Below are 25,431 nucleotides of genomic sequence, written 5' to 3'. Positions count from 1 at the left end.
AAAAGGTGTACTTGTCCAGTCTACTCTGCTAGAAGGATAGGGTGGCCCTATCTCAGCCCATGAGGCACAGATAAATGTAGACAGGATTCCTAGCCCTACTTATCTGTGGTTGTCACTTTGTTGTACCCAGAGATCTGGTCCAGTATACCCCCTCCACACGTTCATGGTAGATCCTCGCCAGATATTGCATTGCAACCTCCGTCTAACAAAAGTACCCTCCAACCCCTGGTAAATGGTTGTCTAATACAATGGCTTCTCACACTGCTGCATCGGATGTTTTTATATCACCAGTGATTACCTCACAAGCGTATTGGGTATTTAAAAAACATTTGGATACATTGTTTTAAACCATTTTTCAAGCTGTTTTCTGTTTGTATTCTATGGAGTCCACAATAAAACTAGCCAACCTCTACTCTGTTATGTCTCCCTTAAAAGGAATAAAGATCTCCTGGGAAGTGTGCACCCCTGCCTCATGTTCATCATAGCAAATTCTGTAGATTTTCAGCCTCCAACTCCGCACACACAACAATCACACCTTTTTACCTGTGCCTGCCTGGGAGACTGACCTACCACCCTCTCTCACCTTGTTAAATTGCAACTAGGCTCTTCACCCATTCATTTGGGACATGGTTGTTTCATGTTTAACTATGGCTGTACAAAGCACATGGAGTGTGTGTAATACATGGGGCCATAGCCACACTAGAATACATTTGAGTTCAACATCCACGCTGTACGTATGAAGTAGAGTTAGAGTCCAGGCACCAGATGTGCATTGTAGTGCTAGTCCAGGACAATCCAGGGATCTTTGGTAGTGGGTCAGACTGTCTGGCATGGAGGACAGGAGACTGAATGCCGCACTGATGTTTAAGGAGTTCCCCTGCTTCTTTTTAGCTCAGTGTTCACAGGAAAGGCTACCTCCAATAGGCTAAGGGGTAGTTAAGTGCAACAGTTTCCCTTTCTTTTTAATCTGGTTTGATTCTCTCCTACAGGAGGATCCCAACTCCACTCCACCTTTCTGTTGTCACTTAGCAACAACACACATGCCAAAAGACCCAAGTTGGTTTCATTTTGCCTTCCCCGGCCTGAAATTGACCCCACTTCAATGTATGTCAATGGGGAAAATAAATACTTCTGATTATTTATTTAAAATCCCCCCTACTTCTGTTTTCCAAATGTTGGCATGTATTCAACAAAGACCTTGCCTGACCAGTTTGAATGGAGTGAGCAAAAGAGCTAGAATTGCCTGGAATCCGTCTGATGAAAAGTGGAAGAACAAAATTGCCTCTAAGTTTACAAAAATGGGACAGCAACTTCCAACCAGTCTGTGAAGATTTCTCTATCATAAACCACAGTCTCCACACCAGTAGCAATGAAGAACTTATTTGTGATCCAGAGATGGGGGTATTCACTGCCAACTTCCTTTGCCAGGTGCAGGATCATTAACCTGAGGATCTTTGACCAACAGTGCTAGGAGATCATGCCTAGGCAATGCTTCAAGAGTGAGAGCAGATGACTGCTCTGCAAGAGCACTGGAGGTGCCCTTTCACGAGGAAGCCTTTGCAAGACAAGCCAAAAAAGTTTCCTGCAGCACCCGGAAAGGACCTGTCTTGCTCTGCAAGGCAGAATCTCAGGGATCCCAAAGAGTCTCCATAGAATTAACTTATCTATGTATTGTAGGTTATTGGGAAAGTTGACCCCTATTATGAAGCCAGGTGCCAGAGGTATCAAATCGCTAGAAAAGGCTGAACCGCCACCTGCGGTCTCCCTGAAGACGAACCCGAGTACCAAAGGATAATGGAGTACTCATTGCGTTGGACACCTAGTTTGTTTGGGTGGTAGGATTTGTGACTGGTCCCAAGAAAGATCCAACAAGTCATAAGGTCAGCGAGTCCCCCACCCACCCCCCCAAACCCTTTCCCCCTAACCACTTCTCCCCCGGCTCCCCAAATGTCCTGGGACTCCTGAAAATAATCTACAGAGTCATCAAATAGCTTTTCCTGAATAGCATTTTTTTTCTAGTTCTCGGGTGTTGGTTGTTGCTTTTCTCTCTAAAGCAATATATTACCTGTTATTAAGTTTGTGCTTTGTATATTGTTCTCTTGTTGCATTAGTCTTGATTCCAATATTTCTGGACTATGGTCCCATACCTAGGATGATGCTACAAGGCTTTCTTTCTATAAATTAAACGTCATGCTTTCTGATTCAAGGCTGCTTTGGTTGAGCTACTTTAGCACATATATTACAGCCCACAGGTGTTTTGTTGCATCATATAAAAATGTAAAGCTCAGGGCATTCTAGAGACTTACTAAAGAAGATGATTACCAAACTCATGCTGAAGAGCATAGGAAGACGGCGGATTTTCTTTTTGGCATATTTTTAGGTTCTGAATTAGAAAAAGAAATGTGCCAGGTTGTAGACGTGTTATATCATAACGATTAAGCAACGTTTCCTCTGTGTCCTTTTCAAGACAACGGTCAGGCTTTAATGGTTCGAACAAATATTAAACAATACATTATACAGTTTCATAAACAAATTAAAAAACAAATGTTAATTCTTCTACCCAGTCCTTCTCCCTCTAGTCCCGATGGGAACTTTTATAGCATTTGAATATCTGTAAAGGGAAGAGCATCGCAGGTGAAAAGATTGTAATACCTTGCAGTAGTAACTTTAAAATGGTGCATAATTATTTGTACAAGTATCTCAATTAAGTCCAGCATAGCTTTGGAGTCAGTGAACAAGTGTGCTTTTTCTCCAAGCATGATCAGCAAAGTTACTGGGCCCTGCACAACATTCCTTTCCAACGCTTGCTCTACCCAGACATTTAACCACCAAATTGCTTACTTGCTCTCTGTACTACCAATGTGAATCTTTTCTCTTATCTATCTGGCAGGCAGTCCCACAGGAAGGGCATGTTGTGTCACTTGGCTCTGTGCTTCAGTTCTTCAGTCATAACCATTTCAGTCTTCATGTCTGCACAGAAAGTAAGGGCTTAACACTCCAATATTCACAGGGAGTCTGAACACAGATCCACTACTCCACTTCAGTGACTTTTATGCCATGGATGGATCAGTTGCTGTACAAGCTTGCCAAACCTCCCACACTTCCACCACCTTTAATAATTCAGATGTTTTTGCCAGTGTTAAACTGTTCTGGTATGCATACAGTCAGTTGTTTACTTATAGGTCAGCTTTGTGGGGAGGGCAGCCTGCAACTGCAAAGAACTCTCAAGTAATTTAAATTTTTCATCTTTTTTCCCCATAACATAGTTAATAAAAATGAGACAGTACGATGCTACGGAATTTTGTTTAGAGGTTTCTTAGAAGAAATGTGTGTTTTCTATCATTATCCAGCAAGAGTGGAAAGACACACAGCCTCTCAGCAGCACATCCTCATGTGCCCCTATAGCATCTGGATTTCAATCAAGGGACACTAGATGGGCTGGAGGTATAGGTGGGAGTAGCGAACATCTGGACGACCATGGCAAAATGTTTGAGTTTTGTACATCATCGCCGTGTAAGCATTGCAGTGTAAGATAGCTGTTTCCCACTGGAAAGAGCTTAGCCAGTTTTACTCAACTTTGTTGGAAGAATAAAAAGAAAGGTTTTGCAGACTTTTTGCCCATATTGCCACTGGAAGATTTGCCGTGTTCACCAAAGAAGCCACAATTATTATGAAAGGGTCTATTCTGGTCTGCTTTAGAAGTTATCATCAACACCTGATGACTTGAAGGAGCACACTGAACAAAATTACCAACTGTCTCACTGACACAGCTCTAGCATTGAATTTTCTCACGTTATAAGATCACAAATAGGTCCTTTGCACCAAAGGTAGTAAAGCAATATTGTGTTGAAGTAGTTACTAAAGAAATATAGTCATGTGCCCCAATAAGAACAGACTCAGACACCAGCTGCCTCCTTCCAACTCCCTGAACAGGGTATCACAAAGACATGGAGGAGTTTCTTTGCACAGTCTTTCTCACTACACACCACATATAGGGCAAGGACATTCACAGTCAACCCATACAAAGACATATATAAACAACAATCCACTTCTAAAGGACTATTGCTCTGGGGGCTTGGGGGGAAACAACATTGGTAAATACGTAAGGTTGATGGAAGAGCAATAGTGACTAAAGCATAAAACCACAAAAGTATGAAAATTCATCAATTAAGATACTAACTGAGCCATACTGCCTACACTTATATCTTTTAAAAAATGAAAAACAATAAAAAGATCTCATATCTGCATAAAGTTTCCAGAGCTGAAAATTCTAACACACAACTATTTATCATGCAGTACGTTGTTAGAGTTGAGCCTGCGAGTGCATGCGCTAGTGTAATCATCTTGCTTGTGAGAATGTTGTGTACAGTTAAGAAATTGGAGCCCCCCTGTTGCTAATCATTTGTTGGTTTGCGTAGCACTCTTCTTTACAGCCTTGTAATTCGTCAAGGCAGGCCTGGCATCATTTATGTTACTCTGTGTAGAGCGAGGACCAAGCACTGATTGATTCAACTTTTGCCTGTCCGCTGCTCCTGATGTGATTGAGGAACTATTTTGTTCTTTTTAACTTTTAGTGCCCTGCAAACAGAAGATTGGTGACTAGCAAAAACATGCCCAGCAGGACAAACAAAATTGCCAAGGTTTATTTTAAAGCTAATTTTAAACTGTTTTATTTTGCCAAGTCGTCTTTTCTCACTTTTCACTCATGTTTTCTTTTGTTTTTGCTCGTGTGAGCTCTTCTCAAAAGATGACAATGAACTTGTTTGAAATATGGCAAGGCGAAATTTTTTCTCTATTATGCGTGATATCTGAAAAAATGCTTTAGCACATAATCAAACAATCTGCCACATTTTAATCCAAAACAACTTGCCGCCCTCCAATCCAAAACAATCTGTCCCTCACCAATCAGCTGTAATTTAATCCAAAACAACCTGCCCCACTACAATCCCAAACAACACACTCCAATCCAAAACTATCTGCCCCACTTCAATTCACCTCACTCACTCACTCCAATCCAACCCACTCCATCCTGATTCACCCCACTCCAATCTATCACAATCCACCCCACTACAATTCAGTCCTCCCACACCAATCCAATCTACACCAATCCAATTCAAGACAATCCAACCTAACTCACTCCAATCCAACCCACCCCGCCCCAATCCAACAACCCTACTCCAATCAAACCACCTTACTCTAGTACAATCCACTTTAACTCACACCACTCCAGTCCAATCCACCCAAAACCATCTTAATCTAACCCACTATCTTCCAGTACAAACTGCTGCCATCCGATCTACCCCGTTTCCATCCGATCCACCTGGCTCTCCACCCCGCTCCCATTCGATCCACCCCACTCCCATCCGATTCATCCCAATCCAATACACTCCAATCCAATACACTCCATTGCCATCAAGTCCACCCCACTCCAATACAATCAATCCCACTGCAGCCCACCACACCCCAATCCATCCACATTTCAATCCACCCCACTCCAATCCAATCCCCCACTCCACTCTACCCCACCCAAACCCACCCCACCCCAACACGCTCTACTCCAATCCACCCCACCCATCCCAGTTCAGTCCACCTGACTCCAATCCATTCAGCCCACCCCAACCCAACCCACTCCAATCCAATCAAATCCAATCTACCCCACTCCAATCCATCCCACAACAGCCCAATCCACCCACTCAACTCCACCTCAATCCCATCAACCTCACTCAATCCACCCCACTGTACCCAATCCAATCCACCCCATTCTACTCAATCCAATCCACTAACTAAACCCACCTCAACCCATTCAGCCCAACCCACCCAATCCCGACTATATCCCAAACCAATCCACCCTATCCATCCCAGTTCAATCCACCCCACTCCAATCAATCCAGTCCACCTCAACCCACTCCAATCTACCCCACCCAATCCAATCCACTCCCACAACAGTCCAACCAATCCACCCCAATCCCATCAACCCCACTCCAATCAAATCCAATCCACCCCAATCTACTCCTCCCCAACCCATTCCACCTCATTCTACTCAACCCACTGCACCCCACTAACTAAATCCACTTCAACCCACTCCACCTTATTTCACCATATGACACTCTGCCACTGAACTCTACTCCACAACCCTTCACTCCTCCCACTCCACGGCATTCAGACAAATCCACTCTACAACATTCTACTCCCCCACTCAACTCTGACACTCCACACCACTAACTTTTATCCTTGCTGAACAGCAGCCACACTGGTGGACAACATGGCAAAACACATTGCCAATAGCTGTTATATAGGAGACCTATTGGCTTTGCCAGTCCCTGATAGACTGGCAACTGAGTTAGAAAGCATGTTTCCCAGTGTGTTGTGCCACAAAATTAGAAACCCGTTTTTCTAACACTAGGGATTCTAGATGACATACAAAACATATATACAATAGTAACAGTTCTTATACTTTTAGGCTTAGTTTATAGTGAATGCTATCTGAGATATCTGGACAGCAGGCACAACACAAAAAAATGAAATGGCACTTTGTTATACTCAAAATAATAGCATTTACTCAAACTCTTGACATCTTTTGTCCTCTTACCAGTGAGAGACCCACAGGACTACTGAGCAACATCCTAACAGCTTGAATTACTAAACGCTACTTTATGCAGCTCTGGAGGGGAACATTCAAAGATTCAGATACCACCATGAAATAAAGAAAAAAAAAACTGACCTGCTCCTCTGACTTTCTACAGATTTTCCAATGTTTGTGCGGGGAATAGATAACCACATGGGTACAGGAGGTAAGTGTGCAAAACACCTACACATTTGAACTCACCTAAGGATCTATATCCAATTTGAGAGTGTGGTATACATAATTTTGCAGAGCAGTCTTACAAACAGTTTTCATTTTAGTTTGGTAGATGGTATTCCTGTGACTTAACATTGACAAATGCCTTCAGCTGGGATGCCATACACCTTGCCATGTCCTGTGGGAGAGGACAAGCTATTAGAAGCCATTTGTAAACATATACTCAGGTTTTGTGTGGATCTGACTGAGATCCACTTTTGGCAGACAATCCTGAACTTGTGACCCAAAATGGATACATGTGCTGGGAATTCAAGGTGGGGTGAATCAGATGCAGACCCGAGGCAAGGTGGCAGAGATCATAATCCAGCAGGTCACAAAGGAGAAACGCAGACAACGGTTCTTCTGAGGGGAGGGGGGGAGAGGATGCTAAGTCACAGAAGTGGTGATTCAAGTAAGGCTGGCATCAAGAGAGACTGACATGGTCCAGTGGTTTAATGCATTGTTAGGTTGGTGGTGCAAGGGGTACTGTAGGAAATTGGCAAGCTGCTGTGGAATTGGGAAGGGTTTTCTACTTGTAATGTTTGGTTACTCTTGTCTGCATGCAGTGGTGTCCAAGAGCACTGAAACACTTGTCTGCCACCTCAGACTGTACAGTGGAACTGGCAGTGTTAGAGATGCTTGGTCTCCTAGGGTGGTTCAAGCATGTTGCCAATTTGTGTGGGTCCTCTGAAAGGCCAATGGTGACTGGCAACATCTCTGGGTGGAATACAGCTAATACAAACATGTTCTTCTCCCATACTTAATCTTAGCGCAAAGAAGAAAGACTAAATACAATGTAAAGTTCCCAAATACAATGATCCTAAAAAAAAAAGCACAAACCCTTGCTGTGTTTGAAAACAGTGAACTTCCTAGGGAGTGTATGCATCAATTGGCCCTTCTAAAGAGCCCTACTCCTTTTGGCCACATTTGTATTTATTTGTGGCATTAAACACTCTCCCCCAATTAAGTGTTAGTCCTTCCCAAGTAGGATTCACATTCTAAAGATTGAAAAATACCATGGTAACTTCAAATCCTGAGCAGATCAGTGAGCCAATACCAATTCTCTCAAAAACAACAAAACTATTTTTGAAAAAACAGTGGACAGGTGACAAGTACAGTCACATCTGTAGAAGACACTCAGCACAACTACTGGTACTCCAGCTAAACATTGCAACTAAAATGGATTGGCTACCGGTGATGTACAACAATGGCACATTCCTTCAAGACTCCGGGAGTACCACTGTTTTGTTAATTTCACTTCAGTTAAGCAATTGTTCTTAGACTAAACAGTTTCCAAGGACAAGTCCTGCCAGTGCTCTTTTAAATTAATGTAAAAGGTCATCAAATCTCTTCTCACTGCCATATCATTTAATGAAAGCATCCCCAAGCAATTGTGTCTTCATCATAATCTATCTTTACGTCCTTTTAATTATTTGGTGGTACAGTTCACCAGTGTCCTAACATATAGATGTCTCATTAGAAGAAAAAGAAGTTATTATATGTAGTAGCCAAATGTTTAAAATATATCTTGAATTATAAATGGGAAAAATTGTATATACCTGGTTTATCATTTGATGTTGCTGAACTGTCCTTTTATCCTTAAATTCCTCCGATTCCACATGGATTTCATACATGTCACCACAGCCCCCTACAAAAAAATGAATATTCCTCACATATCAAAATTATTCTAAAGGTGCACAGTTTTCTTAGAACGTCATTAATACCAGTGTTTAAAAGCAAGGGAATTAAGAGATTACCAAATAATGAAGACAGACAGGATGTGTAGAAAAACATAATGGAAATAACATAACTTGCTTGCTGTCACATAGGTCTTTCAAAGTAAAATCCTTTTGTTAGGAAACATTTTTTAAATCTATTCCATTAAAAGGAATAGATTTATTCAGCAGGGTTAAGGAGAGAACTCCTCATCTCTTTAACATTACATATAGTGAGGAATGCAGATTTGGCATATTTTGAAAAACTTTACAAAGACAATATAGTCTTTCAAAATCCAAAGACAATGTGGCTCTTGTTCTGCTTCTCTAGCTTTATGTATCAAACCTCTGCACCAAATACAAAAAACATATTTCCCATTAACCCCAAGATAAAACACTGTTTTGCACACTACATACGGCTAATTCAGAGTCCTATACTGGCCAATGGCAGCCTACAAAGGACAAATGCTAGCAAAGCTCCTACTCTTTCTTTGCTGGCTAAGAAAAGTGGTCTTCTCGCTTTTCTTCTCACTTGCTAAGGATTGTGCAACATTTAATATTTGCCTAAACCTTGGGAAGACAGGACAATTGCCTTGTCCAGGGTAGTGCTGGCTTCCAAATTACAAGGTCCAAATTCTGTTAAAGATATGGTGGCAAGTATTATCCACCTTCTGAGTATGATGCGCAATGTAACATCAAAGTGGAAGACTGGTGAATTTCATGGAAACCATTGTGTAATGTATTGTTTTGCCTTTGCAGTATTCCATGCCTGAAGCGAACAGATTATGTTCTCAGGATACTTCAAGAGGCTAATTGATCATGAAGATTTACGACTTACTGAAGATTTCCTGGAATGATTTGACCATATGATGGAAACTGTCATACTTGAGGTTTTGGAAGTTTAATGATCTAGAGTGAGTCACTGCATAAAGGTATATGAAATAGGAGGCTGGACAGAAATTGGTCATAGTAATCTGGTGCTGGATAGTAGAGGACTCTAAATTAACCCTGTGTGTGTGGGGTGGGGGTGCAAAACAACAACTTGCTTTATGAGTGAAAGGAAATAGAGGTTTTGTAAGTTTTCACTGCTGTCAAGTTTAGATAAGTTATGAATTTAAAGGAGAATACACTGTTCAGGATTTTAATAAAATTTGGACTTCTATGCTATTACAGAGAAATGTAATTACAATGATGAACATGTTTGCCCAAGTGCCAAGCACATTTAAGTTTCTTATGCCGAGACAGACTTCTCAAAATTATTGCAGGGTTCATTTTCTTTCGATGGCTTCATACAAAAGCTAAAATATAAATGAGGAAACTGCGATAGATTTTTAAAAAAGGAAGACAGTTTCATGCAACTTTTTCTGAAAACTGAACAAAACGTAAATTTTCTCAATTTCCATATTAACAGATTTGCAAAACAAATCAGGTTGTAACGTTTTTAGACATGCTTGCTATTCTTTTGTAAAAATGTAGAGATGGGAAAAAAGGTCCAGAAAGTTACACATTGCTAAACATTATGCTGCATTTTGTGTTACATTTCATAATACGAGACCATAAAACATAATTAAAATACTACAAAACACAACGAAGTAGAATGACTAACAGAGAAAATCAAATTAATTAAACAAGCACATATGTGAATAAAAAAAAAATATATATATATATATTTGAGTTTTGGGAAGACAATCTGATATAGGTAAAGTCACTTTCGGTAAAGAATTCAAAAAAGCTGGTGGTACTGCTCCAAATACTGGACAACTGATGTTTCAGCTTCCTTGGAACAAGCCAAACAGGCAAACCCTGTAAACGTCTTGCTCTCCCTAGACATTACCAATCTCTCTGCCGGGTAAGCAAACAAGTCCTGATTAATGGGGTATGGAAGTGAACACAAAAAGCACAACTTTTAAATGAGCCAGAGAAGAATTGGCAAATATGGCGGATACCATATCCATCAATTTATTAATAAAATTGAAGTGTTGCACTGCAATGCAAACATTAAGAGATTAAGAGTTAATTAATATTCGTAAATGTTTAAACAGGTTATTGTCAAAATATGAAATACATTTTACAGGGGTAATTCCTACTAGTTCAATCCCTGTGTGTAATATCTGCCACTCTTGAACACAATCATTGTTTTCTTTTGTAGCTGCATGGGCGTTACTGCAGGGTCTGAGTCCTAACAACTTGTAAAGAAAGTTCTCTCAACTAGTATTTTAATTCCAATCGAATGCCTCAAGGGATTAAGTTGGTTTTCTCATAAGTCCTTGCGTGCTCAGCCTTTGAAATGCATCATTTCAACTGTAGTTTGAACCTTTTTAACAGTGAGAACAGTTCTTAAAATGTGCTTTAATCAGGGCGATACAACATATCATCCTGTGGAGTGGCGGTGCATCAGACACACTCTCTGCTCTAAACTTTGGTCAGATTGGGTACCAGTAGAAAACAAATTTCGGTACGCTAGGTGTCAGCCTTCAGTCGCTATGTGAAACCTGCGAAGGAACATGGGTAAATACTTGATAGACTCAGACTGACAAGCAAACATAATATACCAAAAAGCTATGTGCAGAAATGCCCGATTCAAATTAATTAGGCATAACATACTACAACGAACCTATCGGACACAAACTCACAAAGGATGTTACCCATAAGGCCAGGGGAAGCCCAACATGCCACTCTAGCAGTCAAGAAAAACAAACTGGAGTGAAAATATATTGATCTGTCCTTCCTAAAGGCCAACAGACAACCTGGTATGGTTTGGAAACCCAATTCTGCACTACTAGTGAAATGGGCACAGTCAAAGAACCTGCACTGACTGTACATCAAAAGAAGATGGAGAAGTCCTAGCCACAAAACCAGTTGGGATACATTACTCCTTACTAATTAAGGAAAAATAACAATAAACAACATTGACTGGCCACAATTAATGAACACCAATGGTACCATACATGCGTGCACCCAGAGTCTGTAATTATAAGACTATAAGACACTAGTGGATTGCAGCACCTATTGTGCCATCCACTACAGTGACAGTGCAAGACATGGCTTTAGAGCTACCAGTATAGCCTGACTGTAGCTGTGTAATAACTGCAAATCGAACTGCCAAAATAAACCCTTTAGGCAAGTCAAAACCTCCCTTTTTAATATTAATATTTTACCCTTATGTGGGTCTCATAGTGCACAGGGCAGGGTGCATGCTATCTAAAAGTAGGACATGAAGAAATGTATTGTTAACATGCCTTTACAGTGACTAACACCCAAACACTATTTTTCTCACTGTGCCACGTCTAGCTGCCCTATCTAGAAAACCCTAACACTATCTCGGAAATGAGAGTAACTACAAAAATAATTTAAAAAAATATTTTTAATAACTATTAGAAATCCAAATTAATGTGAAGTCAAGTGTTTAATACATCTTAAGAAAATGTAACTGCTGAAAGGTTACCTTTTCCCTGCCTGAAGTACCTGGAGGCTAATTTGCCATCTGCTCTCAAACATCTCCCTGCCAGACATTAGCATCTGAATAGGTGTGACATTTTCCAGAATCAAACCATAGGCTGACCTGAATAGACAGAGATGACTCTTCTGAACATCCCAAATTGTGCAGGGTGGGGGGCTGGAAGCATCCCATTTTGACATTACAGTGTCAAAGCCTGCTTGACAGGTGTGCTAGATTTACATATGACACTTTGAGGCACATGTGAAAGGCAAAGAACAGTGTGCCAAGATAATGCTCATATATTCATGGTCTGCTTGCTGAAGGACTTGCTGTGTCCCATCAGACTTATGTCTCTGGGCATATTGGGCATGGAGTGGCTGCTTCAAACTGGATTATAGTATTATGTGTGGGAGGACACTAGAAAGGCTATTGTATACTCCCTACACACCCACAGCCCTCAGACTCCATGTTGAGTCTGGCCGAAGGCTTTCACCATCGCCACCTTGAAAATGCCTAAAGGTAGATTTAGGTAGACTTAGCTCCATGGACTTCTACCCCGTTTGTTATGGTGTGCCCAAATGTAATTTCCATGTTTGTGCCAGTCATAAGTGTGGCATCTCTAGGCGCTCACTTCAGAACACCTCTGGACCAGAAGACGATCAGAAGAGGACTGATCCTGCTCCACCCATCATTGACAAAGACAGTGGAAGGATTACAGAATGGTACTACATCAACAAATAATCAACCCTAGACAGGGGTTGTAATGAACTTGGGCCAGTTCAGGACATTTATCAAGGGGAAACTTGGGATACTTCCAGTACCCTCTTACCCCCATCTTCATCAAATCCACCCTAGATAGAAAGACTAAAAGAAGGAGGTTCCAGGAAGACAAAGATCTTGAGCTCGAGATCTAGATAGAGAACCAGGAGTACCTAAAGGTTCTCTGGGAATCCCCAACATCAAACAGTACCATGAGGAGAACGGTGAGAGAGTCTACCAGCCTATATTCATCACAGAAACACATCATCAGCTGGAAAGTTCCTTACTCTAAGGCACATATTCCGAATGCAGGCCGAGGGAACATACCAAGGCCCGGGCACAGCAATTATAACAGGAAGGAGAGCCTTAGGAGATCATGAAAAAGAAATGATCATGAATATACTAAAGGTGTGAGCAACAAAGATTTTCTTCAGGACTGAGCAGTGAAGGTATCCCTCATGCAATTTAAAGATTTTTGTATGTAATCCCAGCTCCAAGAAATAGTCAATTGATGGGAACTCTGGTATTCCTTGCTCCCCACAGTGCTTCTGAACTAATCTTCATTAGCTAACAATTTCCTGTCTCTGGAGGTGCAGCTACTTAACTACCATTCTGGACATTCTGTTAATGACTCAGTTACCAGCATGGAGATACATTTTGGAAGCACCAGGCAAAACTATATAGTCTCACTAAAGCTCAAGGAGCTCTAGGTTAGAGGTTTCAAGCTTGTAGGGAGTAGTCCATTGGCTGTATTTTTCTTCCCAGAATGCCATATTCCGCTACATGATGCCAAGAATATATTTCACAGACAATAGATCAACACTCACCAAAACCCATTGAAGGGTGTGTCCCTTTTTGTAAAAATTTAGAAGGGCAAGAACTAAGCTATCCATATAGAAAAGTGGGTTACTTCCAATGCCAAAACAAACTTATCCAAGATGACCAATGCAAATCTGTGTGGGTTGAACCCCCATAAACAGATCCGAATCTGCAGTAAAAAAGAATGTACAAAACCAACCTTAAACAGTGGAACCCAAAGAAAATTGCATACTTCTAGGATTCCTGCAACCATCCTGAGATGAAAGACTATTAAACTGTGGTGTGGGATTCAGATGTTGCACAGGTGCACAATATATAGGCTGGGGCCACAAAAGGCACTTCAGGGGGTTACCCCGATGGTTCAGGAAAAGGGCCTGATGAGACCACGCCACTTCTGTGGAGGCAGTCCTCTCTTCTGAGGTTGCCTATCCCCAGAAAGCAACGGACAAACTGATTGAAGAAGAGGTGCTGCGTCGAACTTCCGAGCTAGCTTCTTCAACTAGGGATGGCTCGCTTCTACCACCACCCCCAGTCCCGGGCACTGCTGCTGCACCGGGCGGACAGTGTGTTGGTGAAGATAGAGTTCTTTCTCTCAAAGAATGGGGGTGTTTTAAAACTAATGTTGAGGAGAGGACTACTGAAGGGTTGAATGCTATCAGCTAAGGCACCACCCCTTCTTAGTTTCGGCTGGAAAACCAAGCCTGGAAAAATCAACATTGTGTTAAAAACTTTAAGAAACACCAACATGGGTGCATTGTCGACTGGTCATAAAGGCCAATAGAGAATGCGTCCATGTTGTTTCACAGTGTGGGCGTTCACAGCCACAACTGGTTACTAAAAGGAAGAGGTGAGGCTCGGATCGTGTTGGGCTTAAGGGTCCATGAGGACCATGAGCTGAGGCTGAGTCGGGCATCTGGCTCAAGTCAGGCTTGAGCTTTCAAGGGCTTGCCCACCTCTTCGGTGGTGGGGTAATGCCGACAAGGTATTAAAAACAACTACAACATTTCTTTAGAGATGAAACTTTAATTACTCTTGATAAGTACAAACAAGAACAATCTAGCACAGAACTACAGCAGACATACTGGCAGATTGCACAATAAAAAAAGCAGTGCAGTTAATGACTTTTTACCCCACCCTCCGCTAAAACTTCCAAATTCGAACCACGAACCCACATTATTAAGTGAAGCAGAAAAAATGGGGTTGCTGACTATATCAACTATTTACTGGTTGTACTATTACATCTACAAAAAGTATGAAAAGTGCATGGGAAATGGACACCGACATATAAATGCATAATAAAACTTGGTTATTTACTGCACACAAATTAAGTGTGTATCCATCAACTCCACGCATAGGATAATACATTTTAAGTTTCCATATCGAGTAAATTACATACACACTAACCCTGATGAAAATCCTAGATGCTGGAGGTGTTTACATACACACTCAGAATTCATACAACAAGCTTGACTCTGTCCCGTTGTCTCTAGGTTTTAAAAATTTGTATTTCATGCAGTCAGAGAGACTACACAGATAACTAACAAGTTCTTTAATTTTTAGGTCTGGCCTTGGAGACGGCTTCAGCTGCCCCGCCTTACACTTGTTGTTCCCCCCTAACTTCATACATAGCGTACTTACAGAAGTATTTTGGGTTAGCCAACCTATCTATTGGTCAGTTACATTGTAATTCACAGTTTGCTACGTGTTGTGATGGGTGGAAGCATTGGGCAGTGGGTCAGGCCTAGTTTCCCATTGGCTCCCTTCACTTTGAGAGACTGCACAAAGCCTGTGCATGGTGTTTACATCCACTTAAAATAGTTCATTTAACTTCAGTGACAAAGAACGTTCAAAGTATGTTTTTTGTTATAGTTAGTTTTTATTTTAACCTTACTTACTTTGGCTGTAGTGCAGATGGCTGGTTAAATTGTCAATTATTTTCAGTCTAATTTTAAAGTTGCTGTTTTGAAGTCTTCAAGTGACCTTGTACTTTTTTGGCTGCCTAAGATTAGAGGGCTTTACAAGATGGGGATATACTCTTGTACCATATGCAAATAATAAAATGCATGGAACAGCTGAAAGGCTAGTTAGGAAAAATAATCAGCAGTAAAACAGCATTATATGTATATATATATAAAATATTTTTATTGCAAGTGTATAGTGGTCATGTTTAGGGAGTTACGTATTTTCTATTTGTTTTTATTTTTTATTTTTGTAACAGATGGTTGCAATAAAACAAAGAAAAATGTGGACAATGCTCCAGCGTGCCAAGGTCAGATCTACTGGCTTTGTCAATGTTCCTTTGCATTGTATTTTACTGTAAAGCGGTAAACAATAATACCAATTTAAAGAAAAAAAGCTAAACTGAACTGAATGGAGAGGTTTCTGTCAAGAGACTAAGGCCCTCTTGAATACTTTGTCTGAATGCAAGTCAATTAAAGATTACTGTACATTTAACAAACTATTAGAAGATTCGGACAGACTGGATTTTAGCTGATATTTCATCATGACCGGAATATCTGGTATACTTTTTTTTTTTATAAAGATATTTTTATTATTTTGAAGTACAAATAGAAAATACACAACGAACATACACTATAGCAATACCTGAGAAACACCGATTTCAATACCATAGCACTCTTATCATGATGTAACATCTGCCACCTTTGTCTAAATCTTCCTGTGGAGTCCGGGGACCTGTTAAATTTAGGTTTTTAAGGTTTGCGGGATTCCAGAGATTATGGTCCTGTCTTTATGACTTCAGAGTAAGTGACCGTCTCTCCCTGAAACTACTCCAAGGGGGTCGGTATGCTCTCCCCTTTTATGGCCAGTGTTCGGTCACCCCACACACAGAGCAAGGACTTCAGCCATATCTGCCCCATGGACGCTGGGTGACTTTTATTCGGGTGTGTATGGAGCTTCTTGTCGTCATAGTTTAATCAGTCAGTCAACAAACCCACCCATCTCCCCCATATTCTATTATATTTTTCAGGACACCCTCTCGCTTCATACACCAGTTTTTCGCAACCTGCACACCAATCCACTCCTCTTCTCCACTTATTAAGGGACGGCGCTTTTACGGCCTTCCATGCCGACATAATGTCCCTTTTTGCCACTAAGCAGGCCACTCCCAGAAACGTACGGCTCGATCTATTTAGCCCTGTCTCGCCCAGTGCCCCCAGTGAAAGTGGTGTTGGGGATACCTCCATCGTAGACTGCATTACCTCGGAAACTTCTTTTATAACCGCCCTCCAGTATGACTCTATAATTGGGCAGGCCCAGACCATGTGGAAGAAATCAGCTCCTGGCTGAGAGCACCGGGGGCATTCGTCTGTGGTTCGAAGATTCGCCCGGTGGAGCCTCTTAGGCGTAAGGTAAGCTGCGTGTAAATAAAGGGACTGTAACAATTGAAACCGTGTGGATATGGCCAGTGTTCGGGGAGCCATTAGAACCTCTCTCCAATCTAAATCCTCCATGGGACCCACCCATTCCTCCCATTTCCGGCGCAGTTCCCCAAGGGGAGGGGATGTATTAGTGAGGATGGAGCGGTATATTTGGGAGGTTCCCCCTTTATTTAGATGTCCCATCATAATCATAGCCTCAAGCGGGCTATACTCTGGGATGCTGTCTCCTGGTCGTACGTGTACCCTTAGAGCATGCCTGAGCTGTAGATATTTGTGAAACTGGGTGTTGTGTAGAGAGTATGTTTTCTGGAGTTCTTCATATGAACGAATGTACGAGTTGCCCCAGATGTCGCCGATCGTAGTTATTCCAATATTGTCCCAATTTCGAAAGCCCTCCAGGGTGGAGACCTCCTTTAGCCATTTCCCCTGCCAAAGAGGCGTCTGGAGAGTTAGGCGGCCCCACCACCCCGTGGCCTTCTGTGCTGTGCGCCATCCCGTGAGGACCAGCTTGGTCACCTCTGGAGTGGATTTCGGAATCGCGCCTCCATACAGGGCGTTGAAAACCCCGTTGTAACCCATCTCATGAAGTTCCAGTCTGTATGCGGGATCGGTCCAACCCCCGGCTAGCCAGTCGTTAATCACTAGTAGACGCATAGCTAGGTAGTAGAAATAAATGTTAGACATCCCCAATCCCCCGTCATAGACGTTTCTTTGACACGTGGCTAGAGCTAGTTTGGGGCGCGAGCCATGCCACAAAAATTGGCGTGCAATAGCCTCGACCTCGTTGAACCATTTCCGAGGGATTAGGTGCGGGAAGTTTTGTAGTTGGTATAGGAATCTGGGGAGTACCATCATTTTGTATAGAGCTATTCTCCCCAACGTGTTGAGTGGTAGATTCCGCCAGCGTTGGAGGTCCTTCCTAGAGTTTTTAAGAAGCGGTGTGATGTTCAGTTCCCAGGCTAGCTCTGGGAGCAGGGCTATGTGGACGCCCAGATATTTAAAACTATTGCGGCGGATTGGGATGTTGTCCTGCCAGCTAACACAGTCTCTCGGGTGGTGTAGTGGGATCAGTAGGGATTTGTTAGCGTTCAGGGTAAGCCCCGAGGCTTGTGAGAAGAGCTCTAGGAGTTCTAGGACCCGCGGGCCGCTCATTGTCGGGTTGGAGAGGTAAAGGAGGAGGTCATCAGCATACAATGCCACTCTGTCCTCTGGACCCGTAGGCCATACCCAGCCTGTTATCAGTGGGTCTTCTCTCAGCAATTTTGCCAGGGGCTCAATTGCCAGGGCGAAGAGTAACGGTGATAGGGGGCAAGCCTGGTGGGTCCCGCGACGGATGGGGAATGGATCGGATGACACCCCGTTCACCTGAATACGAGCAGTCGGGTCGGAGTAAAGTAGTTTTACTAGGTTTCGGAACTTAGGTCCAAAACCGTTTTTCTTTAAGACGTGTTCTAGGTACGTCCAGTCCACAGTGTCAAAGGCTTTCTCAAAATCTATTAGCAGGAGCACAAGGCGGGACCTGGTCAAGGTGTCACGTCGAGCTAGGGCATTGTGCAACCTTCTAATGCAATGTCTAGTGCTGCGTGAGGGCATGAAGCCGCACTGGTCTGGATGTACTAGCGAGGGGAGCACTTCCCTTATCCTATTGGCCAGTAATGTTGAGAGCACTTTAATTTCCGCATTTATCAGGGAGATGGGCCCATAGGCTGATCGGTCGGGCGCCGGTGGGCTCGTCTTCGGAATCACCACTATTCTGGCCTGGTCTATTTCTGCGGGGAAGCGTCCTTTTTCTGTTGCTTCGATAAACATGTTAAGCAGATGAGGACCTAAAATGTCCCCACATTTGCTGTAGAGCTCGGCTAGAAAGCCATCCGGCCCAGGAGTTTTGCCCGATGCTAGCCTGGACATGGCCGTTGTTATTTCGGCCAGAGTTATGGGTTCCTCCAGGACCTCCTTGACTGTCTGCGGGATTTTAGGGAGGATTATGTCGTCTAGTAGGGGAGACTCCCTTTCAATTTGCGGGCGGGGGCGCTCAGCGTATAGCTGGGCATAGTATGAGGCAAAGCTCTTAGCGATTTCCCAGGGGGTCCTCGCAATTGAGCCCGCCCCGTCCGCGACCTCCGGGATAACTCTGTCGGCTAGCGGCCGTGAGGCCAGCCAGTGCAGGAGTTTGCCATTTTTATCGCCCCATCCATACACACGAGCCGCCGACGCCCTCCATGTGTGTTTCGCGGCTTCGAACACCAGTTGTCTTATTTCTTCTCTAACCATTGTTAAACGCCTCAAGGCAGATGCTGATGCCACTGTAGTCCCCGACTGCTCCAGGGCCAGGGCTTTGGCTTCAAGGGTTGTCACTTGTAATTCTCGAGCTCGTTCGCGAGCGCGCACACGGTACTTGACATAGCCTGAGTGTGGCTTTACAAGCCGCCCAAACTATGCCTGGGGATTGTACAGACCCCAGATTTTGCGCAAAGTACTGAGTGAGGTGGTCTCTTATTTCAAGAATGAATTCGTTATTCTGCAAGTACCATGCGTTCATGCGCCACATGGGACGCTGATTTGGGGCTATGTCCCCTATTCGGATTCTGACTGGAGAGTGATCCGAGACTCCCCGAGATAATACCTCAGCGCCAGTGACTCTAGGAACATCCAGGGCGGGCATGAGCACCAGATCAATTCTTGCCTGAGATTGGTGAGCCGCTGAAGTGTGTGTGTATTGTCGTGTTTTGGGGTGCCATGTCCTCCAAACGTCGCACAGGGCTAGACTCGTTGCCCAACCTTTTAATTTGGCTGCTCTCCCTACTCGGGTGGAAGAACTTGGTCCGGATACGTCTATCTTAGGATCTAGGACCGAATTAAAGTCCCCTCCAATAAGTGTGAGCCCCTGTGGGAGACCTACAATCGTTCGGCGGAGAGTTGATAGGAATATGTCAAAGCCAGTTGGGGGAGTGTACACACATATGAAATTTATTGGTGACCCATGTAGTATACCGGTTACTGTTACAAATCTACCCTGTGGGTCTGACTGTGTGGCTGTAATCACTATGGGTAATGAACGATGGAATAAGATGGCCACCCCTCTGGAACCTCTCGAGAAACCTGCATGGAAAGCTTTGTCAAACCCTCCCCGTGCTAGGATAGGGCATTTAGTTCCCAATAGGTGGGTTTCCTGCAAGAGGACCACTGAAGGGGCATACCTGCGCAGGGTGTTGAACACTGCAGATCTTTTGATTTTATCTAAGAGGCCATTAACATTCCATGAGCGAATCTGTGTCAGTGCGGGGACCATGTGTGCCATAGTTGCGTTACAGGGATTCGGAGACCTGACCAGAGGGCCAGAGATAGGCACCTTGAGTGGAAGGGATCTATTCGGTGGGTGTATGTATTGCTATAGTAACTTATCACAAACCATTCACTAAGCCCTAACGTGAGCTTTAAATTTCCCAACTCCCCCCCACCCCATACTTCTACCCTTGAAGCATCTGTCGCCCTACTGCCCAACGGGGCCAACGCAGCCGTGCAGACTGCCATCGAGTGGAGTGGTGGACCCCTCCTGTGTGTCGGATCAATTGCAGTTGATTAATGAAAAGTCCCTGTCCGTAATAAAGTTGTTGGGGTGCTTGGCATAGTACCGCCGCGGGCGTGCAGCGCACCAATCACGTGGACACCATCTAGTTCTGTTAGTGTTGACCAATGCAGAAGAAGCTCAGCGCACGAAGATTAGAGTCAATCAAGTTCGGGAGACTGGCTCAAACGGTCCACTCGCTGCTCCTCCCTCGAGGTCTGGTCTCCAGGTTGAGCCGCTGGTCCCTCCCCCGGTGTGGGGGTCAGGATCGGATCATTATTCTCGACTGTTTGGGTATTAGAGTTCTTCAGCCTTCCTCCTCTGGATCTAGTTCGCTTTCGACCTTTCCGCTCGATCTCCTGCATGCTTGGACGTGTCGTCCGGAGGCTTCCAGACGGGTTAGTTGGACCCCTTTGGTTTCCGATACCTTCTTCCGTCAACCAGTACCATGCCTCCTCAGGTGACTCGAAGAAGTGTGCTTTGCCGGCAAGGATTACTTTCAGGCGAGCTGGGAAGAGGAGCATATAAGAGAGCTGCATCGCTCTCAGTTTTTGTTTCACCTGTTCATACGATCGGCGTTTGGTTTGAACTTCTCGAGTGTAGTCCGGAAAGACCAAGATTTTCTGGTTGTCCCAGAGGAGGTCAGGGAGCGCCTGGCTTCCCTGAGGATCGCATCACGGTCTTTAAAGTTAAGGAAGCGCGCTATCATGGGCCTTCGGGGGCCACCCGGGGGGGGCCGCGGGGCCAGGGCTCTATGCGCTCTCTCAATCGCGAACCAAGGTGAAAGAGTGTTCTCCGGCATCCAGGATTTATTCCAGTTTTCTAGAAACTCTGTAGCTTTGCCATCTTCCGCCCCCTCCGGGACACCCACGAAGCGTAAGTTGTTGCGTCTGGAGCGGTTCTCTGCGTCTTCCACTCTGCGGTGGAGTTCGCCGGTCCTAGTCTGCAGCTGAGCTACCTTCGTTCTAAGGTCAGCCAAGTCATCCTCTGTCTGAGAGACACGGTTCTCCACCTCCGTAATTCGGCCCACTGCATTTCTAAGATCTTGTCTTACGAGGCCCATCTCTTCCCTCACCTCACCAATCTTGGTTTCTACTGCCCGTTGCGATGTTTGTATTGCGAGAAGGATAGCACTGACCCCGTCTGCAGTCTGTTCATTGAGCGGTGCATCGCCTCCAGTTCTGGGGACCGTTGGCGTGGTAAATTGGTCGATCCTCTGCTGGGATGGCTGCGTCTGTTTGGCGGCTCTATCTTTACCCATGTTGTCCGATGGGCCAAGGAAGCGCCAGCGCGGTCTGGTGGGAGCGGTGTGTATCCACGATACGGGTCGGGGGTCCGGTTCGGGGCGGCCACTCCGCAGGTCTTCACTGGATCCGCAGGCGGGGGTGGGATCACCTGTCCCCCCGCGGTATGTCCCAGGGATTGAAGCTTGTCCAGTTATCGTTATCGTGGCGCACTCATGATGAGTCCATGGGACCTGGTGTCCCCGCAGGCGCGGGACAGCGTCGACCCTGGGCCATTCCCGGGCTCACGCCCGTCTTTCTTGCCCTTTCGGTGTCCCCTCGGGTGCAGGCTCCAGGATCCTCAGGGCCCTTGCCTCCAGTCGCTCCCCCGCTCTTGTTCCCGTTCCAGAGGAGGTGCGCTTCGGTGCTTCACATTTTTGGAGGGAGGGGGGGGCAGCGGATGATCTTCTGTGGCGGGGGAGGGGGCCCCCCCGATTTGTCGCCAATGACCAGCAATCTCAGGCTCCGGGTTACAGGCCCAGGCGACTCCCTCTTATTGGTGTGCGTTAGTGTCTCTTGGGGCCCAGAGGGCGCGGAATCCCTGCATGCGCCCCTCTATGCTTCCTACCTGGAGTCGCTTTGCCCGAATCAGTGCATCGGCGCTCGGGCCTGCGGCCCCCGGCCCGCCGATCCATGACGCCGGCCCGTCCCGGAGCCATCCATCCCCGGTGCCGCTGGTCGCGCCTGCAGTCCCCCGGATGGTCCCTCTTCAGGCGTGATGGGTGGTGTGTCGCCCTCGGCGCTGCTCCGGCAGCCCCGGTCGGCCTCCTCCGGTCGGGGCCCGTACGCTGTTCACCCGGCTATCTCGGCCGTAGGGCAAATCTCACCTCGGCGCGGTCCGGCCCTCCAATCGGCGCCGCCCACCAGCGGCAGCAGGCACTCCCGCGCCCCGGATTTTTGAGGCACCGGGGATCAGGGGGCCACCAACACACCCCTCGAGTCCCGGTTGGGACAAACAGGATCGATTATGGCAGTGGATTTAAGCGGATGACGGAGGGGTCCGGAGCACTCTTAGAGTGCGACCGCCATCTTGACGCCCGTGGCCACGCCCATATATCTGGTATACTTTTAACAACTGTATTACACAAACAAAAACTGTATGACAAACAACTGTGGCTGGTCGTAAAAGCATGGGAGGAAATATTAAATAAAGTAGTTACCTGAAATATCCACTACTTTTACAGAGGTAGCTTTAGGGAAATGTTCTTTAAGAATTTGGGTTATTCGGGCTTCTCCATCTGGACTAGGAATTAGTGTTCTCCGGGAACCATGCCAAGTGTTAATCTATCAGTAAACCAAACATAAAACGTTACAGTTTTCAAATTCATGATATAAATAATAGCTATTCCATGGTGGTGAAATAAACGTGGCAAAGTAACATGTTAGTTATATCTTTTTGGGAACTGTACTAAGAAACACATACGTCTAACTTCAGTGCAAAAGGTCAAGTTCGAGCTTATTACCACAATACAACACAATCGACATTGGAAACAAAAGTTGTATTGCTTCGCAATTTGCATATAACAACTACTTTACACAGGGAAAGAACTTTCCTAATATACACAAGTTCTATTCACTGTGATTTAACCATATTCCACATAACCCTATGCATCGTGGTTTTGATTAAACACAGTTTGTTAAAACAAGTCCCCCTAAACATACTTTGAAGTATTGTTTATCCAATTATAAAACTAGCACTACTAAGAAACTACCAACAATTAACTATCTAATTAAGCATGGTTATGTGAAACTCAGAACCTATACAAGCCTTCTTCTTAGGGTGACCACATTGTGAGGAGCAAAATACGGGACAGGGTAAACAAAGGAGGACTAAAGCCTTTAGTCTTGTTTCTATAACTGTCCTTTCCCAACTTCTACCCTGCGCCCCTGCTCTCTTTCCCAGCCCGTCTCTAATCTGCTGGGAGCATGAAGTATACCTCATCATGTGCAGCCAGAGAGAAACAGATAAATTACTTTAATTATTTGAGACTGCAGAGGCCCCTGTGAAATGAGAGCATACCTTTCTATTCCACCTTGCAGAACGACCTGACCATTGTCCCAAAAACCATATTTAAAACTAAATGAAGTGTGGAGACACCGGGACTGTCCGGTGAAATCCGGGATGTTTGGTCATTCTACTTCTTAAACCATTCTCAACATCAATGCAGAACGCATATCATTTTATCCTCTCCAGGGACAGAAGTATCGTTACTCCCATACACTCATTTCGCTTTCCCGCGGCAACACTTACCCTGGCGCTCCTCAGGAGCCGAGCAACACAATACATACTCCCCCTGCAATTCAACACAACCTTCACCGCTCCCCACAGTTCACAAAACTCCCTGAAAATAGCATGAAACTGAAGTCGGTGTGTTTATACGTCACTGTCCTCTGCCGGCTGAGGGAGGACAGCGCGCAGGCTTTTTACGTCACTACGCTCTCTACTGAGTGAGACTGATCATCTAACCCGATAGGCACAAACTACGTGCCTTCCTTCAAGCAGGCGGATCTAGCCTTTCTTGTCTACGGACCCTGGTGCTTATTTTTATTGAAGACACTGGTACACTGCGGATTAATAGGCAAAGACTGGGACTCGGCTCAAAATTTAAGCAGCCAGTTCAGTGACATTTACCAATTGTTGTTAAATTGTGTTTGTTAAAGTTACCTTTCATATTGTGATAATTTTGCTTAATAATTAGATATGTCATACGAAGTGTGCTGAAATAAAACACACTTTGGATACATTTTCTTTGAACTATCCACTTTTCTGCCTTTTTAACGCAATTTTAACTTTTAAATCATTCTTTTGTCAGCCCTCTGAGCTGTCAGGATTACTCAAGTTAGGACAAGTGTCAGTGCCCGCCTTGATATCCCAGAACAGCATTCTGGAATATTTACTTTTTAGCGCAGAAGGATAGAAAACCCCACGTTTTCTGAATGGATATGTCAGCTGTATATAATGTGTCTAGTTGTGTTTTTTTTTAACTTTACAATGTTATGTAGTCATGGTCTATTTTCGTTAACCTTTGCTATATTTTCAGTATTTGCACATCTCCCTGAGTGTGACTTCTCAGTGGCTTATCCTGTTGGGATGTGTGTTTCTACAGCGTTTCTTAGAGACTTCTTAGAGTGGAGTTCAAGTCATTATCTGAAGATGTGGTTTGAGCATTATGTTCTGGTCAATATCTAAAACTGTTTGCTCTCCTTCGTAAACAATTCCTTATTTTTGATAAATACTTTTAAGTGCATCCCTAATTCACCCAGGGACACCTTGGCACTACATTTAAGGAACTGATTGCTAAGTTGCAAGAATTCTATTTCCCTTCGATTTGCTGACCCATAACCCTGAGCAGATGGGTTACCCTTTCCACTCGGCTGTACATGGCACCTAATTGCCTGATAATAGCCACTGGAGTTACTTTTTTGTGATTTTTCATGTCTCACTAGCTAGATAGGTCCCTGCCGGACTGCAATTGTTGATGTGGTTCAAAGTAAATACCGATCCACATTCTATCCGCACCTGGGGGCTACAGTTCTGCTTTCTTTGAGATCTAGGGCCAGATGTAGGTAGGAATGGGTTTGCGACTCGCAAATTGCGAGTCCGAGCGACTC

At 44.4% G+C, this 25,431-nt stretch overlaps 1 protein-coding gene across 1 annotated transcript in view; it reads right to left on the bottom strand.

Annotated features, from left to right (window-relative positions):
• Positions 1-24,219, bottom strand: part of BOLA3 (bolA family member 3) — a 37,580-nt gene extending 13,361 nt beyond the window's left edge. The window contains exons 1-3 of the mRNA XM_069214103.1: positions 24,071-24,219; positions 22,980-23,103; positions 8,398-8,486 (exon numbers count right to left, since the gene is read on the bottom strand). Coding sequence (XP_069070204.1) covers positions 8,398-8,486; positions 22,980-23,103; positions 24,071-24,106 — 249 coding nt within the window. The 5' untranslated portion in view covers positions 24,107-24,219. The remainder of the gene's footprint in view (positions 1-8,397; positions 8,487-22,979; positions 23,104-24,070) is intronic.
• Positions 24,220-25,431: the final 1,212 nt, after the last annotated feature.

The sequence above is a fragment of the Pleurodeles waltl genome, chromosome 11, assembly GCF_031143425.1.
Source record: "Pleurodeles waltl isolate 20211129_DDA chromosome 11, aPleWal1.hap1.20221129, whole genome shotgun sequence".
NCBI lineage: Eukaryota > Metazoa > Chordata > Amphibia > Caudata > Salamandridae > Pleurodeles > Pleurodeles waltl.
This window is presented reverse-complemented; position numbering and strand designations above follow the sequence as displayed.